Source organism: Triticum dicoccoides, chromosome 7A (assembly GCF_002162155.2).
Source record: "Triticum dicoccoides isolate Atlit2015 ecotype Zavitan chromosome 7A, WEW_v2.0, whole genome shotgun sequence".
Taxonomy (NCBI): domain Eukaryota; kingdom Viridiplantae; phylum Streptophyta; class Magnoliopsida; order Poales; family Poaceae; genus Triticum; species Triticum dicoccoides.
In genome coordinates, this window is record NC_041392.1 from 369,857,670 (window position 1) to 369,874,850 (window position 17,181).

General features: G+C 47.6%; 1 protein-coding gene across 7 annotated transcripts in view; it reads right to left on the reverse strand.

Annotated features, from left to right (window-relative positions):
* The window catches only part of LOC119329909 (thylakoid membrane protein slr0575-like), a 43,566-nt gene extending 30,378 nt beyond the window's left edge, over nucleotides 1-13,188 (reverse strand). For 2 of the 7 annotated variants that reach the window (XM_037603012.1, XM_037603011.1), the window contains exons 1-4: nucleotides 12,819-13,187; nucleotides 12,657-12,703; nucleotides 12,464-12,566; nucleotides 12,177-12,263 (exon numbers count right to left, since the gene is read on the reverse strand). In XM_037603012.1, coding sequence (XP_037458909.1) covers nucleotides 12,177-12,263; nucleotides 12,464-12,566; nucleotides 12,657-12,703; nucleotides 12,819-13,046 — 465 coding nt within the window. In that variant the 5' untranslated portion in view covers nucleotides 13,047-13,187. Of the gene's footprint in view, nucleotides 1-66; nucleotides 151-12,176; nucleotides 12,264-12,463; nucleotides 12,567-12,656; nucleotides 12,704-12,818 lie in introns of all 7 variants that reach the window. The other 5 variants (XM_037603009.1, XM_037603007.1, XM_037603008.1 and 2 more) reach the window with 5 other exon arrangements.
* Between the last annotated feature and the right edge of the window lie 3,993 nt (nucleotides 13,189-17,181).

Genomic DNA, 17,181 nt, shown 5'->3' on the forward strand with positions numbered 1-17,181 from the left:
CATGAAATGTGGTAGTTTTTTGTTAAATACTCCAGATTATGGCAAAGCACCAAAACAAGGAATTACCAAACCATATTGAAAGATCCGCTTTAGCGCTTCATCGAGATGCTGCTCATCACCATATCTATAACGTGTAACATCACTCCTGACCTAGAGGTAGGAGCAAGATTAACATGTGGCATGGTAGATGTTTGCATTGACTTAAAGGAAGTATTGAAAATTAAGCAATTAATCAGTGATACTTTGCAAAACAAACATTCTTCCACAAACACCAGAACTAGAACCGACGCACTTGCATTGGTTAAATGCTTGGCATGTCTAGTCTGTAGGTAGAAAAGAACTGCAGAGATATTTGGTTTAAGAATAGTAATGCAGACGCAATTGTAATGAGGTCACACCGGCACCATAAACGGAATGGGCAAAGTTTTAAACATGTTTGGTTAGCTCACGATAATCAATTACAATGCATGGTCTCTGTCCAATTGTAGAGTCCGGCATCATCACTGGCACATCCACCAACAGCGTCAAGGGATGGTTCCCACACCTCGTGTTCCGATTTGCTTCCGCGGTGGGTTGGACGACCCGGAGACGATGGCATGGTGGTGTACATGGCGGAGGACACACCGATCGGCCTGCCTCTGTTCGTTCTTGCTGCTGCTGGAGTTGCAGCAGCGGCTCGGGCCACCTCAATGAGAATGCGACGCGGGAGTTCGTCTGCCGGTGGGTGGATGACAACCGGATCCTGTACAGCGAGCGCATGGTCGACGCCCTGATGAATGGGGGCTGTGATTGAGCGTGGCATTAAACCTGTTGGTGATCGGCCAGCAAGCGGAGAGCGTAAGTCACTGCTGATGGCCAGAAGAGAGTGACGGTGTCCCGTCTAAGGGACCTCTCACCACATCGACTCCCGGCCTGGTGAGCCGGGCTGAGGACCCCTAGATCGGTTTCGTCTTGGGGCACTTCGCTTGGCCCATGGCGACCTACCAGGAGAATCAAGAAGCCTTGCAGTTCAAGACAAGGACTCCATATCCGTGGAGGATTCCTCTCCACCGATGTAGCCGACTAGGACTCCTGTAATCCTAGGGCTCCGGTGTCTTATATAAGCCGAGGCTGGGCTAGTCGATAGACAACATTACACATTACAATCTCTTGGTAGATACATGTACCCTGTGCTACACTCCAACGCAATAAACACAAACAGGAGGGTATTATCTCCTCAGAGAGCCCGACCCTAGGTAAAATCATGTGTCCTTGCTACCATCGCTCCTAGAGGCCTAGCTTAGGATCCCTACCTCGAGATCTGTCGGTTTAGGTTCTGTCAGTGGTGGCCCATATAGGTCCTACTAGGGGATAGGCAAGTTCATCTACATCGGTTCTGGTAATCCAATCAGCCCGACGGTAGTTTGGATACATTCATCCTTTGTGTCATTATTTAACAATATTTTTTTGTTAGCGACCAACCCGACTCTCGTCATGGACTTGACCATTGGGTGCGCCTATTGGGCCTGGGCTGCTGGAAAGCAACGGAAGGCAGCGACTAGAAATACAAGTGAACGAGCTATGAACAACTTGGCTCGGAACAGGACGGCTTCGGCCTCCTCTGCTTCTGTCTTCCTCTTCCTCTAGTGTTCATCTTCTTCCCTGTATTGGTAGAGATTGAGGAATCCATGGCTGTAATGTAGGAATAGAAAGTGTGTTGCTAACATTTGGTAATCAGAGCCAATCGTTCCTCCATGCAAAATCAACACAAATTCTAGCCATTTTAGGCGGATCAGCTTGGGCTGCCCGTCGTGATCGAGCGTTCGCACCGGTGGAGGAGCCGCCGCACCGATGCCTCGCCGAGCGGACGGTCCAGGGTTTCAAGGCATGGCGTCGCGCCGAGTTACAGCCATCGTGGCGCAGGTGGCTTCGGAGGTGTCCGCCGCGGTAGCATCGGAGGTGTCAGCTGTCGTGCAGCAGCGTTACAAGCTGCGCGCGGGGGGCACCACGAGTATCTCGACCTTGCACCGACAACCACATCGACCCCAACTTCGTCTGTGGCAGACGATGCCGCCTCCTCGTACGTGCAGCCATCCACCATGGTTCACGCGCGTGACTTGGATCGGCAACCGGCTGCGTGCCTCACGCTCTCCTCCGACCTTGCTTCTGTTCCTGATGCATCCATGATGGTCGCCACTCAGAATCAGCATCAGCCTTAGCGCAGCAGCAGCACGAGGAAGATGTGGCACCGCGCCAAGCCATTGAGAACATAGTCGACAGCGTCCTCGCTGCCCAGACGCCCACCACCTGTTCAATGCAATGTCAAAGCCACGATGTCACCATATCGGTGTCAGCACCCACTCCCGCCGCACCAACAACTTCGTCCAAGGTCACCGTCGATGTCGTCCCCGAGCGTTGCTGCTTCGACCTCGAGTCGGTTGCTTCGACCTCGAGTCAGCGGCCGTGACCTTGACTCCGACCTCCGCACTGGACATCTCGGGCGACAGCTCAACCGCGGCGAACTTCCTCACGCACGACGCCGTTTCCACCACCGGTTCGGCCATGGCCTTTGTGCGCGTGTCGACACCCACAAACGGTCCCACTATTGTGCTGATGGACACTACACCAGCCGGTGTCCCGACGAAGGTTGCAGCGCACGAGACGTGTCGCCATTCTGTGACACCCGCCATCTGCACGAGGAAATGCCTGGGAGACAACACGTCTACGGCATCAACATCATCCTCCCAAACGGTGGTGCTTGCTTCATCATCGGCAACACCAGCATTACTAGCTACTTTCTAGGCCGCGTTCATGGGTCCAGCTGCGGGAGAACTGCTCGAAGGCGGCGACGATGTCACCTCGCCGACGCCAACTTCTGTCGATGTGGTGGTCCCTGTAATTACCAACAAGGTTAAAATTGCAACTCTCATCCCAGCTAAACCATTCACCGAGCACAAGCTAATTGGCTTGGTCCACGGTGGTGCGTAACATTCTGGAACAACAACAAGCACAAGGACAGTCGTTTCTGGTGGATGACCTTGCTCTCAAGAGTATGCAGCTGATGTTCTGGGCTGCGAAGGATCCGTGGCTACCTTCTCTCTCAAACAGGAGCACAACTTCTAGAATTTTCAACATGCAAGTTCAAACAACACAGCTGAAGCCAACCGTATTCAAGTGGTCAGATCTTTTTTGTTTTGACACACACTTTCTTGGTGGAAGCACTCTTGACTTATTACTGGCGAAGCGAACTGCACATACTGTGGGGAATGGGTGCTGTCTAGATAATCTTCATTGTACTCTTGGAAATAATAATTTGGCTATCACACATTGGGGTATGCATATTCCTGCTCGAGAGATATGGGTGCTCATGTACTGTCATTATGCAAGGATGTATTTTTCATGGTAAATCACAGTTCCAAAGGATGCCAGCTCCGGTGGATTCCTCACCATCCTCAATGGGAGAGCTGAAGTACAGTAGCATTATTCTCGCACAAGGATCCTAACTGATGTTGTTTGCAGATGTCAGATTTCACGTCACATTCTACGAGGTAATACTGAAAACTCAGAGCTGATGCAAAGGTTGATCAACCACTCACTATTATTGTCTGAATTTGAGTTACACAATAGTGGAAATAATATCTTTTTTTGTTGTGAGTTGGTGCAATGGGAATTTCCCTGGAGAATTATACTTGTGTCAAGGAAGTCTTGGTTCCAGTATTGCATTGCTAGATGTGAGTGCTTATATGGTTGTCAGAATTTTCAGTGGAAAGTTGAATGGTCTTGCAGTTCTCAAATCTCTCTATCAAGTCTTCAGACTCGACTGCATTGTGTCGGCCTGTTTATGCAGTGGGATTGTTACCATCACGTTCTGGACACACTTCAAATTGGGCATGCTTCCGCCATTGCATTACAAGGATTTGAGCTTCTGGAGATATTTAAGTGTGGACAAGATGATGTTGAAAACTGGGCATGTTATTCAGTGTGGTCTCAAGCATATCTAATGGAAGATTGCATGGTCGTTTAACTTGAAAAACTTGGATGTCGTCAACCAGTCAGAGCAAAAAATTCTTGCGACAACATACCCTGAGTTGCATTTTCCTTGGCACCCAGGCGATGTCCTGGTACAACATATCCTCTTGGTGGAGTTCAGTTGCCTAAACTGCAAAAGGCTCATTGTGGAAGCTGCCACACAATATCATTCTGAATGTTTTGCTTGGGAATTTACATGGTCACTTCACTCAGCGTGTTGTGCTGGCATGGCAAATACCGTACCATTTCAGTTCTTTGTTTCCATTGCCATGAGGAGCTTCCGGAGCGTCGAGTTTTATCAAGGTCCAACTTACTACTACCACCACTGCCTTGACCATGCTTTCTACTCCGACAATGTCTGTGTCAACCAACCCGACTACCTCGACGCTTTCTGTGACCAAGTGAACATCAGCGACGACTACTTCCTTGAGCAAGTCGGTGTCGTCTGCCCCCTCAACCTCGCCAAGTTCCGCCTCAACTACGGCACTCACCATGACCTCAGTGAAGTCAGGAAACATCAAGTACCATGGGATCCAGGAGGTTCGACATGGCACCGGCTTGAGGTCAAGCCAGATTTTAAGGAAGGGGGAATGTTAGCGACCAACCCGACCCTCGTCATGGACTGGACCATTGGGTGCGCCTGTTGGGCCTGGGCTGCTGGAAAGCAACGGAAGGCGGCGACTACAAATCATACATTCTTAAGAAGTTGATCCCCACTACTAGCAATTCTCTCAACATGCACACTATCCACATCAGCATGATGTCACGTAAGCGTTCAATTTGCAAGCACCAACCAATCAGTCTGAATCCCCGGCCTAACCTACAGGCTACAGCCACACTGGAAAAAGGCTTAAATTATTTCTTCCCGCACGGCCGCCCCGCTCCAAGTTAAAGCAATGCGGTCTGATCGTCTCCTCAATTACTACTTCCCCCACCGAAATCCATGCCTCTCTTCATCTTCTGCGCTAGAGTAACTGACGGAGATGTTCGCCCCTTTAATCTATGGATCTGCCCTTTCCGTAGCCTCCGCCACAAATACGACTGATGGAGACAGAGCGTCCCATTATCGCTTTGCTTCTTCGTTCTATCATCAATCCGCAGCAGTATCATCTTCTCCTAGCCCAGGCCATGGAACACCCAACCACCTCTCCTATGTTTCCATCCACATCTACCACTAGGGTACCAAATCGAAGAAGGAAAAGCAAGATTCAGGTTCTGATGCTACAAACAGGAACATGAAGCCTTTTTTTTAATGAGTCAATTCAGCTAACGGATTTGGAATATCTGGTTGTACAGACTTCAGATCTTGGGAGAACAAAAAACATGGCAGAAGTAGAGGTGTTGGCTTCCCGATCTGAGGCATCCGGAGGGACCGCCAGTTGCCTAGGGCGTTGCCCTCATCTTCCTCTTACAATCTCCCTGCCTTCCCCGAGCTGTTGTGCCATTATGTTCCAAGCGCCTGCAGATACTGTTGCCTTAGCTGAAGGGGACGAATTTGAACACTCCTGTCGTGGACCGCATGTCGCCTACTGCCACCCAAGACATTCATTGAACGGCCGGTGTAGGGGCATCATCTCCAGCATCTGCACTATAAAGAACCATACCTCTGTTGCCTGCTGCTGCGTCATGGTCCCATGGACAAGTCCCACAAGAAGGTAACTACTCCTAGCACATTGTGTTAATCCCCTATTAGTCTCCTAAATTAACCTCGCCCTGCCGTTAACTTTGCTTTATGGATATATATGTTAACGCTTCATGCATCTCTATCTCCATCGCTTGCTGCTCCTCCCTCACGGCATTTGTATCACGTTGGAGGTAGTTCTTGATTGCTCCATGGCTGGCCATTCCTAATCTTCCTCTACTATCTTGCTACCGCGGGGTGAGCCGTGAAGTAATCCCACATGATTTTCTTATTATTTATTGCCATGCCATGGACGAATGTTTGTATTATTTGTCATCCAAGGATGCATGTTTATTGGATCATTTGAGGCAGCGGTGCTCAGTTACATTTAGGCGGAAACCGAACTCTTTTTATTTTCTTTGCACTTTACTTCATTTTAGGCACTGGGATGTTTTCTCTATTGTTCTATTATTTCTTGATAGTAGAATCATATCCTTTCCAGATCGTATGGACAATTAATGTTTATTGGTTCATTTTCTGAATTGTTGTTAAATCTTGCTATCTGATTTCCTATATAGAATAACAAAAAACAGATTGTTATGGTACATGGAGGGTTGGAGTTTCATAATTTTAATTTTGACTGAAACTGTAGGAAATTTTCATTACAGAATTAACTGCAGATTGTGTTTCCTAGCTCTGTGCGAAAATATCATATATATTTCATGTTTAAAAGTTCCCTTCAAATTGTCTGAGCACATGCCGCCTCACCATTAGGCCTCAGTTTGACCAGGAGATCTTGCAGCCTCCGCTCATGGAGTGGTTATGAACCAATATACGAAGAGCCCACTCTCTAAGAAGTGTTTCAAGTTGTTTCAAAGTTTCAGTTTCTTTAAACACTGCCAAGGATAACCCGTGTAAGTAACAAATAGATGTACACTGTAACTAAGCCTGAAATATTAACAGCATGTTGTTATGAAATTATAAATTAACTAGCTCCAATAGTTCATGTAATTGTCAACATATGTATATACATCGCTTGCTGATTCTAATTTCTAATTGTTGTTTTGTTTGGAGTAGAAAGGATGTTCAGAACATAGGAGTACATATTAGCTGGCTGCTCAAGGGCTGCTTCATAACATGATGACTAGCTTTCAGGTGCACATTAATGCCCATATTTTCTTCTTATGCCCATCTTATATTCTGTCCACATATATTTTGTTTTCCCGTGATTAACAATTGGTGAAACACCTTTTGGAAAAAAAAAGACTTGGCTCAACAAATTTGAGCATTTTCATACAGATGAATAAGGGAATATTTTGAAGTCACTACCAGTCAATTGAGTGTATTAATTATTTTGATGCTCATACAAGCCAAGTTGACTACTGAGGGAAGGAATGCCTGCATGTTTGAGCTAAATCTTTGTATGTTTGTAGAAAAGTGTTTGTTGAATATTTAAAATGTAAATATTAATATTTCACTGGATATTTAATAGATGTCATACTTCATTTTCATTCATCCAAATGCGCTTTACTTTGAAGCCACATATAGAAGGTAGAAAGTCCCGCCACAACGCGCGGGGTATTATCTAGTACAAGTGAACGGGCTACGAACAACTTGGCTCGGAACAGGACGGCTTCGGCCTCCTCTGCTTCTGTCTTCCTCTTCCTCTAGTGCGGGGGGTCACCGGAAGTAATGGCTCCTGATGCGGACATGCCGGGATTGAATAAACCTAAACGACCCTGGAAGAGGAAGGTCTATCCAGCGTCGGCGGTCCGTAGGAGTGCGAGAGTGAAACTCAAGAAAAAAATTCATGATGATTTATGAAAGGGATCTTTTGGAATAGCAGAGGTCTGGCAGACTTGGCTAAGCAACGGTTCCTTGCAGAAACAACTTTAGAGGATAAACTAGAGTTTATCGCTCTTCTGGAGACGGGTAGAGATAACTTCACGCCACAATTCTTAGGCTCACTTACAGCGGGAGTGGCCTTTGATTGGCACTGCCTTCCGCCAAGAGGGAGATCCGGTGGGATCCTCTTGGGAGTGAAATGTGAAACCCTTGAGGTTATAAATGTAGTAAGAGGAGAATATACGGTGAAGTTCAGGGTTAGGTCCAAATTGGATGGGTTCCGTTGGGCCTTAGTGGCAGTATATGGGGCTGCTCAACCAGAGTTTAAGCCGGAGTTCTTAGCAGATCTGGTACGGATTTGTGGAGATGAAAGATTGCCAATTCTGGTAGGAGGTGATTTTAATATCATTAGGAGGAAGGACAAAAAGAACAATGATCATTTTGATGGACGGTGGTCTTTTATGTTCAATATGATCATTGAGAGTCTTAACCTTAGGGAGATTGAACTCTCAGGAAGACAATTTACCTGGGCAAATTCTCTTCCTACTCCTACGTACGAGAAGCTCGATAGGGTTCTGGCGAGTGTGGAATGGGAACAGAAGTACCCCTTAGTGTCGGTGCACGCGATGCAACGGGCGATCTCAGACCACACACCCCTGTTAGTTGATTCAGGGAGCGCCACGCATATTGGTAATAAAAATATTTTCTCGTTCGAATTAAGTTGGTTCGAAAAAGAGAATCTTATCGAGATGGTGGCAAGAGAGTGGGCTAAACCAGTGCATGGCACATCTAGCGTGGAACGCTGGCAGAACAAAATCAGACACCTAAGACAATTCCTGAGGGGTTGGGCTAAAAATGAGAGTGGGATCTATAAAAAAGAGAAGGAGAGGCTGCTCCAGTTAATTCAGACGCTAGATATACGGGCGGAAACGAATTTGCTGGACCCGACTGAGCAAGCTTGCAAGTCGGAAGCCGAGGCCAAATTACGTTCGTTACTTAGAGAAGAAGAGATGAAGTGGGCATTGCGTGCCAAAGTTCTTAAGGTGGTAAAAGGGGATGACAATACACAATTTTTTCATATGATTGCGAATGGCAAGCATAGGAGAAAAAAATCATTCAGCTAGAACAGGATGAGGAAACGGTTGTTGGACATGAGAATTTGAAGCTGTATATCTCCAACTATTACAAGCAGTTGTTTGGTCCTCCGAAAGATAACACCGTGACTCTGGATGAGAGTGTACGGGCTGATATCCCTCAGTTGCAGTCAGAGGAGAATGAGATCCTGTCTGCTCCTTTTACTGAGAAGGAGGTGTTTGAGGCGATAGATCAAATGAAACCAAACAAGGCACCGGGACCAGACGGGTTCCCGGCAGAATTTTAGAAGAAATGTTGGCATGTTGTGAAAGATGATCTTATGCCTATGTTTCATGATCTTTTTAATGGCCATCTTCAACTGTTCCATTTGAATTTTGGCACGATCACTCTTCTACCTAAAAAGGAGGAGGCTATCCGCATCGAACAATTCAGACCCATATGCTTATTGAATGTCAGTTTCAAAATCTTTACAAAAGTGGCCACCAACCGGCTGACAAAGGTGGCACACTCGGTGGTGCAACCAAGTCAAACTGCCTTTATGCCTGGAAGACACGTACTAGAAGGGGTAGTTGTCTTACATGAAACCTTACATGAAATCCACTCGAAGAAACTTGATGGAGTGATATTCAAAGTGGATTTTGAGAAGGCGTACGATAAGGTCAAGTGGCCTTTTTTACAGCAAGCTATGCGCATGAAAGGTTTCAATGAGTCCTGGACGAATCAGGTGGATTCTTTTGTCCAGAAAGGCAGTGTTGGAATAAAGGTTAATGATGATATTGGCCATTATTTTCGAACGCATGAGGGCCCGAGGCAGGGTGACCCAATGTCCCCAATACTGTTTAATATTGTGGCAGACATGTTGACAGTACTCATAGGCCGGGCCAAGGAAAAGGGGCTGATTGGTGGATTAGTCCCCCATCTGGTGGACGGAGGGGGGGGGGTATCCATCTTACAATATGCGGATGACACTATATTATTTATGGAACATGACCTTGCTCAAGCTCGTAACATGAAACTCATCCTATGTCTTTTCGAGCAATTATCGGGGCTGAAGATCAATTTCCACAAAAGTGAGCTTTTCTGTTTTGGAAGGGCCAAAGAGGACCAAGAAGAATACAAGCAACTATTCGGTTGTGAACTGGGATCGCTACCCTTTAGTTATCTTGGCATTCCAATACATCATAGGAAATTGACTAATAAAGAATGGAAATGTATCGAGGATCGATTCGAGAAGAAACTTAGCTGCTGGAAGGGTAAGCTTATGTCATATGGAGGACGGCTAGTATTAATTAATTCGGTACTCACGAGCATGCCGATGTTCCTCTTGTCTTTTTTCGAAGTACCCAAAGGGGTACGCAAGAGATTAGACTTCTATCGATCTCGATTCTTTTGGCAATCTGACGAGGTTAAGACAAAATATCGCCTGGCAAGATGGGATATTATTTGTCGACTGAAGGACCAGGGGGGTCTTGGGATTGAAAACCTCGAGGTGAAAATAAATGCTTGTTGAGTAAGTGGTTATCTATGTTTTTAAGGCGGTAAAGCGTCATAAGGCGGAGGAGGGCCGCTCCGACGCCTAAGCGCCAAGGCGAGGCGGTAAGGCGAGGCAAGGCGACGCCTTAAACATTGCAGGAAAAGAGTCATCAATAGGTCTGCACATATTAATACTAGAAAAAGAGCAATGGCTGAGAGATGGGCCACTACTTATGCACCTCCCAGTGGCCCAAAAGCCCATCTAGTGGCCATATACACCCCCGTGACCTAATTCCACTATCTCCTTCCCTTCTTTCCCACCACAGCCGCCACGAAGCCATACCCTTCTGGTCCTCCCTCCCTCCTCTTCATGGCCCCACCCTTCTCCCTCATAGCAGCAAGCCCCAGGAGCCCCCAGTCCTCCCTCCTCTTCATGGTGCCGGGAGACAGCGGGGCCGTCATCTCCAAGCCCCAGGAGCAGCCAGAACTAGGGCAGCCACAGCCGTACACTTCATGTCTGTCTAAGGCGGGGTAGACGCCTTGCCATCCTGGGGCGCCTTGACGCTTAGGCGACGACTAGGCGACGCTTAGGCGACGCCTTAAAAACATAGGTGGTTATACCGACTATCGCTGCATTCCGAAGGAATGTGGACCCAGATTCTACGCAACAAGTATTTACACTCCAAAACTCTAGCCCAGGTTACTGTCAGACCTAATGATTCACCCTTTTGGAAGGGACTCATGCGAGTGAAGGATACTTTCTTCCATAGGGTGCAGTTTAGTGTCGGGGACGGCTCAACAATAAGGTTTTGGGAGGATACGTGGTTAGGTGATAGGCCGCTAGCTCTCCAATATCCGTCTCTGTATCATATTGCTCAACGTAAGGAAGAATACGTGGCAACGGTGATGTAGACAGTACCCTTGAATATCCAGTTCAGGAGATCTCTAGTTGGGGAACGCTGGAACTCTTGGCTGCACTTAGTGAGGATGCTAATGGAGGTACACCTCTCCGATGAGGAGGATTCTTTTAGATGGAAGCTCACGAATAATGGTTTGTTCACAGTCAAGTCTATGTACTTAGATCTCATCAACTCTGGCCCAATCCCGCGATCGCTCCATATTTGGCGAGTTAAAGTACCCTTACGAATTAAGATATTTATGTGGTTTGTCCACAAACAAGTGATCCTAACCAAGGATAACTTACTCAGGCGGAGATGGGTAGGTAGCTCGAGGTGTTGCTATTGTGATCAGGATGAAACAATACAACACCTTTTTCTTGATTGCCCGCTTGCGAAGTTACTTTGGAGATCGGTGCATGTAGCCTTTAATATTTCACCTCCTAATAGCATAGAGATGTCGTTTGGGACGTGGCTTGATGGAGTGAATGTACATCTCGCGCGTAATATTCGGATTGGAATATGTGCACTTATTTGGGCTATATGGAACTGTAGGAATGATATAATTTTTAACAGAAAACCTATGACTAATTTCTTGCAGGTTATATTCCGGGCTACGTCATGGATCCGTACTTGCTCATTACTCACTCCTACGGACTCCAGGGAGCAGCTGGCTACTGGGTGCAACCGATGGGAGATGGCAGCTCGGGTTTTTTTCAACCGGTTAGGATGGCGATCACTGCATAGGATTGGTCCTTAGTGGATCCTCGTTAAGCCGGATGCGGCTTTGAGACTTGTATTTTTATTTTTACTGCGCTTTGTGAGCAGTACTTTGCACTCCAGACTTTGTTCTATCGGATTTTTAATAAAGTGGCTGCATGCATCTTTCCGATGCAGAGGCCGGGGGATAACCTCCTTTTCCAAAAAAAAAAAAATCTTCTTCCCTGTATTGGTAGAGATTGAGGAATCCATGGCTGTAATCTCCATTGGTGAGGAATAGAGAGTGTGTTGCTAACATTTTCACTTACTATTTTTCAACATTTAACGCATTGCACTCCTATTTAGAACTCCACTATCAGCGAACTTACCAACTACACGGCCTGGTTTTCATCCAAACAAGAAAACACGACATAGACAGTTTGATCACATATTCACATCATTGATAAATGGTGACATTTGATCGAGTGCAGCGGTGGAAGGAGAGATTGTGTGTCCAAGAGCTCATAAATAATTATTACCTGCTTGAGGATAGGGGTAGCACACTTCTCTCTTAGAGCGAAAGCATCAGAGTAGGTTATGCAGGGCACTGGTTTCAGTTCAGCATACTGCATATATAATTCAAGAATCAACACATACCTCGACAAATAAATCAATAAACAGTCTAACCTAAACTCCCAAGGACCTTAAGCATGGCCAATCATCTCAAAAGATATTTTCAACTATAAATCCACAAGACGCATAACTTTTGGTACTAAAAGACAAATAACTGACAGAAGCACTAATATTAATCGAAGAGAGTTCTTGCCTTTAAGGCCATGCCTATGATTGTGAGAGGAAATCCGTAGGTTAGCATCAGAGCAGACCACTCCGAACCAGGGAGAAGATTGAAATACGCCCCAAATCCATACCTGGGATGCAAAAAACGCATGAGCCACCGATAGAAAAGCATTCTGGATCTCTCTGATTTGCACAATAGGATCTGCAACATTTGAACTTACGACAAGAGGGAGCCACCTATCCCTAGTCCAATCACGCCAAAAGACACCTGCAGATGGAGGGGTATTCAGCACCAAACGCACGCCAAATTCTAAGAAAAACAGCGCTACCACTTGCTTGTTGCTCCTGGCTCTCAAGAACCAAGAAACGACCAAGCCACTCACCTTGGCGAGGGTGAACTCATCGTCGGGGATGACGGCCTTGTCGTCGGCTGCTCCGGACGATGACGCGGGTGCGGCAGGAGGCGAAGAATCCGCAGCTCGGACCAGCGCACCGGTGCGACTCGGGCGGCATGGCATAAGGAATTCATTTCTCGCCAGGCGGCGGGAGGGGGATGGCGCCGGGAGGGCAGCAAGAGCCCGGAGTGAGTTTGCGGTGCACTGCACAGACATGTCTCTCGCCGCACGTCGCGGCACAGCCACTAGCGTGTAAATCAACCTTGAGGATTTATCCTTGGAAGTGAGTGTTTGTTCCCCGGGAATTTCAGTGGAACAGAAAGATGAGAACGAGATGGTGGCTGGGGTTTCGACTCGTGGTCAGGCCCAGCCTATCGCGGAAGATAAAGGGTCAGTTTGGATGGTGTCCTGATGATTGTGCGTGAAAAAGTTTTTTTTTAACATCAGAGTACAGACACAAGCGCTCATATACACGCGCATACACTCACCCCTATGAACAGACACGCACACCCTACCCCTATGAACACCTCGTCGTCGACGAGAACGTCTCCTCCCACTAAATGCGCATCGTCGGAAATCCTGAAATAAATCCAGAAATAAATGCGGACACCAGGATTCGTGAAAAAATTGATGCCTCGTAGTCTGTCTGATACTCCCTCCGTTCCAAAATAGATGACTCAACATTGTACTAACTTTAAACTTAATACAACATTGAGTCGTCTATTTTGAAACGAAGGAATACTTAAGTGTCTTCATGCCTGGTCAGGCTAGCCTGGACTAGAGCTGTTTTGATCATAGCCTGACCTAGCATATTGTTAAATGGACAAAAAGTCAACAAATTTCGTATGCAACAGTAGATTATTCTTAGAATGGGTGTCAGGCCAGGCTACTCAACTCGGACGCCTGGTCGAGGCAGTAAGGTACCGGAATTTACAACTCAGGCTAAGCAAGATCCAGAGTAATCGATCCAGTCCAGCAGACATATTTTCAGGACAACCAAACACAGTTCGAACCAACATTTGACATGCTGCATCTCCCTCCTCTCCTCCTGAGCGCTTCCCCCTCTTCTCCTGAGCGCCGGCCGCCACCCCGGCCCCGGCGGCCACCACTCCGATGTCGGCATCCACTTCCCTCTCTAGGATGGTCTCAAGGGTTTCCCTCTCGGCATCTTCCTCCTCCTTGGGAGGGGGGGGGGGTCCTCCCCGCGCTTGGGGCTGGCCCTCCGCTCTGGCATCGTCGTCCCCGAGGTGCTTAGCATGGCGCTTGGCCCCATCGTTCAGGGTGAGGCTGGCATGAGCTTTCTTCCCCCCTCCCCCACGGTCAGATGGGCGAGCATGCCAGACCAAGACCAACCGGCACGCGGTTGTCGCCAACCTTCCCACCACACGCCCGTCACGGACCCGCATACCAACCACCCTCCACGACTGCTGCTACAACTGCAGAGACGATCGCCACATCTCAAGGGACTGCACCAACGAGACTCTGATGTAGGGTAGAACCCTAATCGGCCGATCTTTCACGAAAGGAGCGGATCCCGCGATGAACACGAAGAACACAAGGGAAAATACGAGGGGAAACATGAGAGAATCACTAAACCAACAAGAAATAGTCACACATGTGCTAGATCCTCGAGTACATAAGAGATCACACGATCCACGGTCAACTAGGGACGATACAAAGGTGGCCGGTCTTCTCCGTGAGGAGGTCTTGAGGTTCTTCTCGTAAAGGGGTCTTGAATCCGCTTGGGGATCTTCTCCGACGAGGCGCTATCTCCGAGGAGAAGGTAACCAAGTGGATGAGCAAAGCTCTCACACGAAATATGAGCTAATCCTTTGCTAACCCTGAAACGTAGGTAGGAAAAGAGTATATATAGTCTAGGTGGGCGAAGGAGTACATAGGCTGCGGCCTAACACGTAAACAACACACAGGCGTCGGACATCCGGGAGTCACCGGTCGTCCAGAGGCTCGCGAGGGTTCGGACGTCCGGTGCTTGTCGGACGTCCGTAGATTCGGCTTGGGTGGGCTTCGGTCGGACGTCCAGGGCGTCGGTCGTCCGGAAGGCTCCGGAAATCCGTAGATTCGGCTCGGGTGTGGGTGTGCCGGTCGTCCGGAGAGGGCCGGTCGTCCGGAGCCTGGAGGTCGCCGTACGTTCGTAGCATGCCGGTCGACCGGAGCCTGGGAGCTTCGAGCAGTTCTTCTTCTTGTCCATTGAACTTGGCGTCCTCACCGTCTTGTCCGTTGAGTGTAGTTGGTCCAGGGCTTTCCTCCAAGCACCTGATCACACATAGGTTTTCCGCTTGAGGTAGTAGCCAATTCTCATGCATAGAAAGTGGTAGTTCGGAGAGGAGTGAGTTCACCTTATCTTCGATAGCCTTCGCTCGGGCTCTTGTCATAGGTCCAAGTGGTGTCGTAGGAGACGTAGGTAGGTCCATGGGGATGACCTTGGGATGCTCCGCATCATCTCCCCTCCCTTGGGGAAGATCCAACCTCGGATCAAATTCTTCATCACCATGGTAGGGCGAGAGGTCCTTGACATTGAAGATGTCGCTCACGTTGTACTTGTCGCGCGGGAGGTCGAGCTTGTAAGCGTTGTTGTTGTAGCATGCGAGCACCTTGAAGGGTCCATTCGCTCGAGGTAGAAGTTTAGACTTGCGTTCGGTGGGGAAGCGGTCTTTGCGAAGGTGTAGCCACACAAGATCACCAATGTCGAATACCATGGGTTGCTTGTTGATGTTGAGCTTGGTCGCAAGTCGTTGTACGTGGCGCTCGATTGTGTGCCTTGTATCTTCATGCACCTTCTTGAGATGGTTCACACGTGCACTTGCGTCCAAATTGATGCGCTCTTGTAGTGGTAGAGGGAGAATGTCCAATGGGGACAATGGGTTGAATCCGTAGACGACCTCGAAGGGGGATGATAACCCACAAGTATAGGGGATCACAACAGTTTTCGAGGGTAGAGTATTCAACCCAAATTTATTGATTCGACACAAGGGGAGCCAAAGAATATTCTCAAGTATTAGCAGCTAAGTTGTCAATTCAACCACACCTGGAAACTTAATATCTGCAGCAAAATGTTTAGTAGCAAAGTAATATGATAGTAGTGGTAACGATAGCAAAAGTAATGGTAGCATAAGTAATGTTTTTGGTATTTTGTAGTGATGATAACAATAGCAACAGAAAAGTAAATAAGCGAAGAACGATATATGGACAGCTCGTAGGCAATGGATCAATGATGGAGAATTATGCCTGATGTGGTTCATCATGTAACAGTCATAACATAGGGTGACACAGAACTAGCTCCAATTCATCAATGTAATGTAGGCATGTATTCCGAATATAGTCATACGTGCTTATGGAAAAGAACTTGCATGACATCTTTTGTCCTACCCTCCCGTGGCAGCGGGGTCCTAGCGGAAACTAAGGGATATTAAGGCCTCCTTTTAATAGAGTACCGGACCAAAGCATTAACACATGGTGAATACATGAACTCCTCAAACTATGGTCATCACCGGGAGTGGTCCCGATTATTGTCACTTCGGGGTTGCCGGATCATAACACATAGTAGGTGACTATAGACTTGCAAGATAGGATGAAGAACTCACATATATTCATGAAAACATAATAGGTTCAGATCTGAAATCATGGCACTCGGGCCCTAGTGACAAGCATTAAGCATAGCAAAGTCATAGCAACATCAATCTCAGAACATAGTGGATACTAGGGATCAAACCCTAACAAAACTAACTCGATTACATGATAAATCTCATCCAACCCATCACCGTCCAGCAAGCCTATGATGGAATTACTCACGCACGGCGGTGAGTATCATGAAATTGGTGATGGAGGATGGTTGATGATGACGACGGCGACGGATTCCCCTCTCCAGAGCCCCGAACGGACTCCGGATCAGCCCTCCCGAGAGAGTTTAGGGTTTGGCGGTGGCTCCGTATCGTAAAACGCGATGAATCTTTCTCCCTGATTTTTTTTCTCCCCGAACACGAATATATGGAGTTGGAGTTGAGGTCGGTGGAGCTCCAGGGGGCCCACGAGGTAGGGGGCGCGCCTAGGGGGCAGGCACGCCCCCACCCTCGTTGCTAGGGTGTGGCCCCCTGGCCTTGATTCTTTGCCAGTATTTTTTATTATTTCCAGAAATAATCTCCGTGGAGTTTCAGGTCATCCTGAGAACTTTTGTTTCTGCACATAAATAACACCATGGCAATTCTGCTGAAAACAGCGTCAGTCCAGGTTAGTTCCATTCAAATCATGCAAGTTAGAGTCCAAAACAAGGGCAAAAGTGTTTGGAAAAGTAGATACGACGGAGACATATCAACTCCCCCAAGCTTAAACCTTT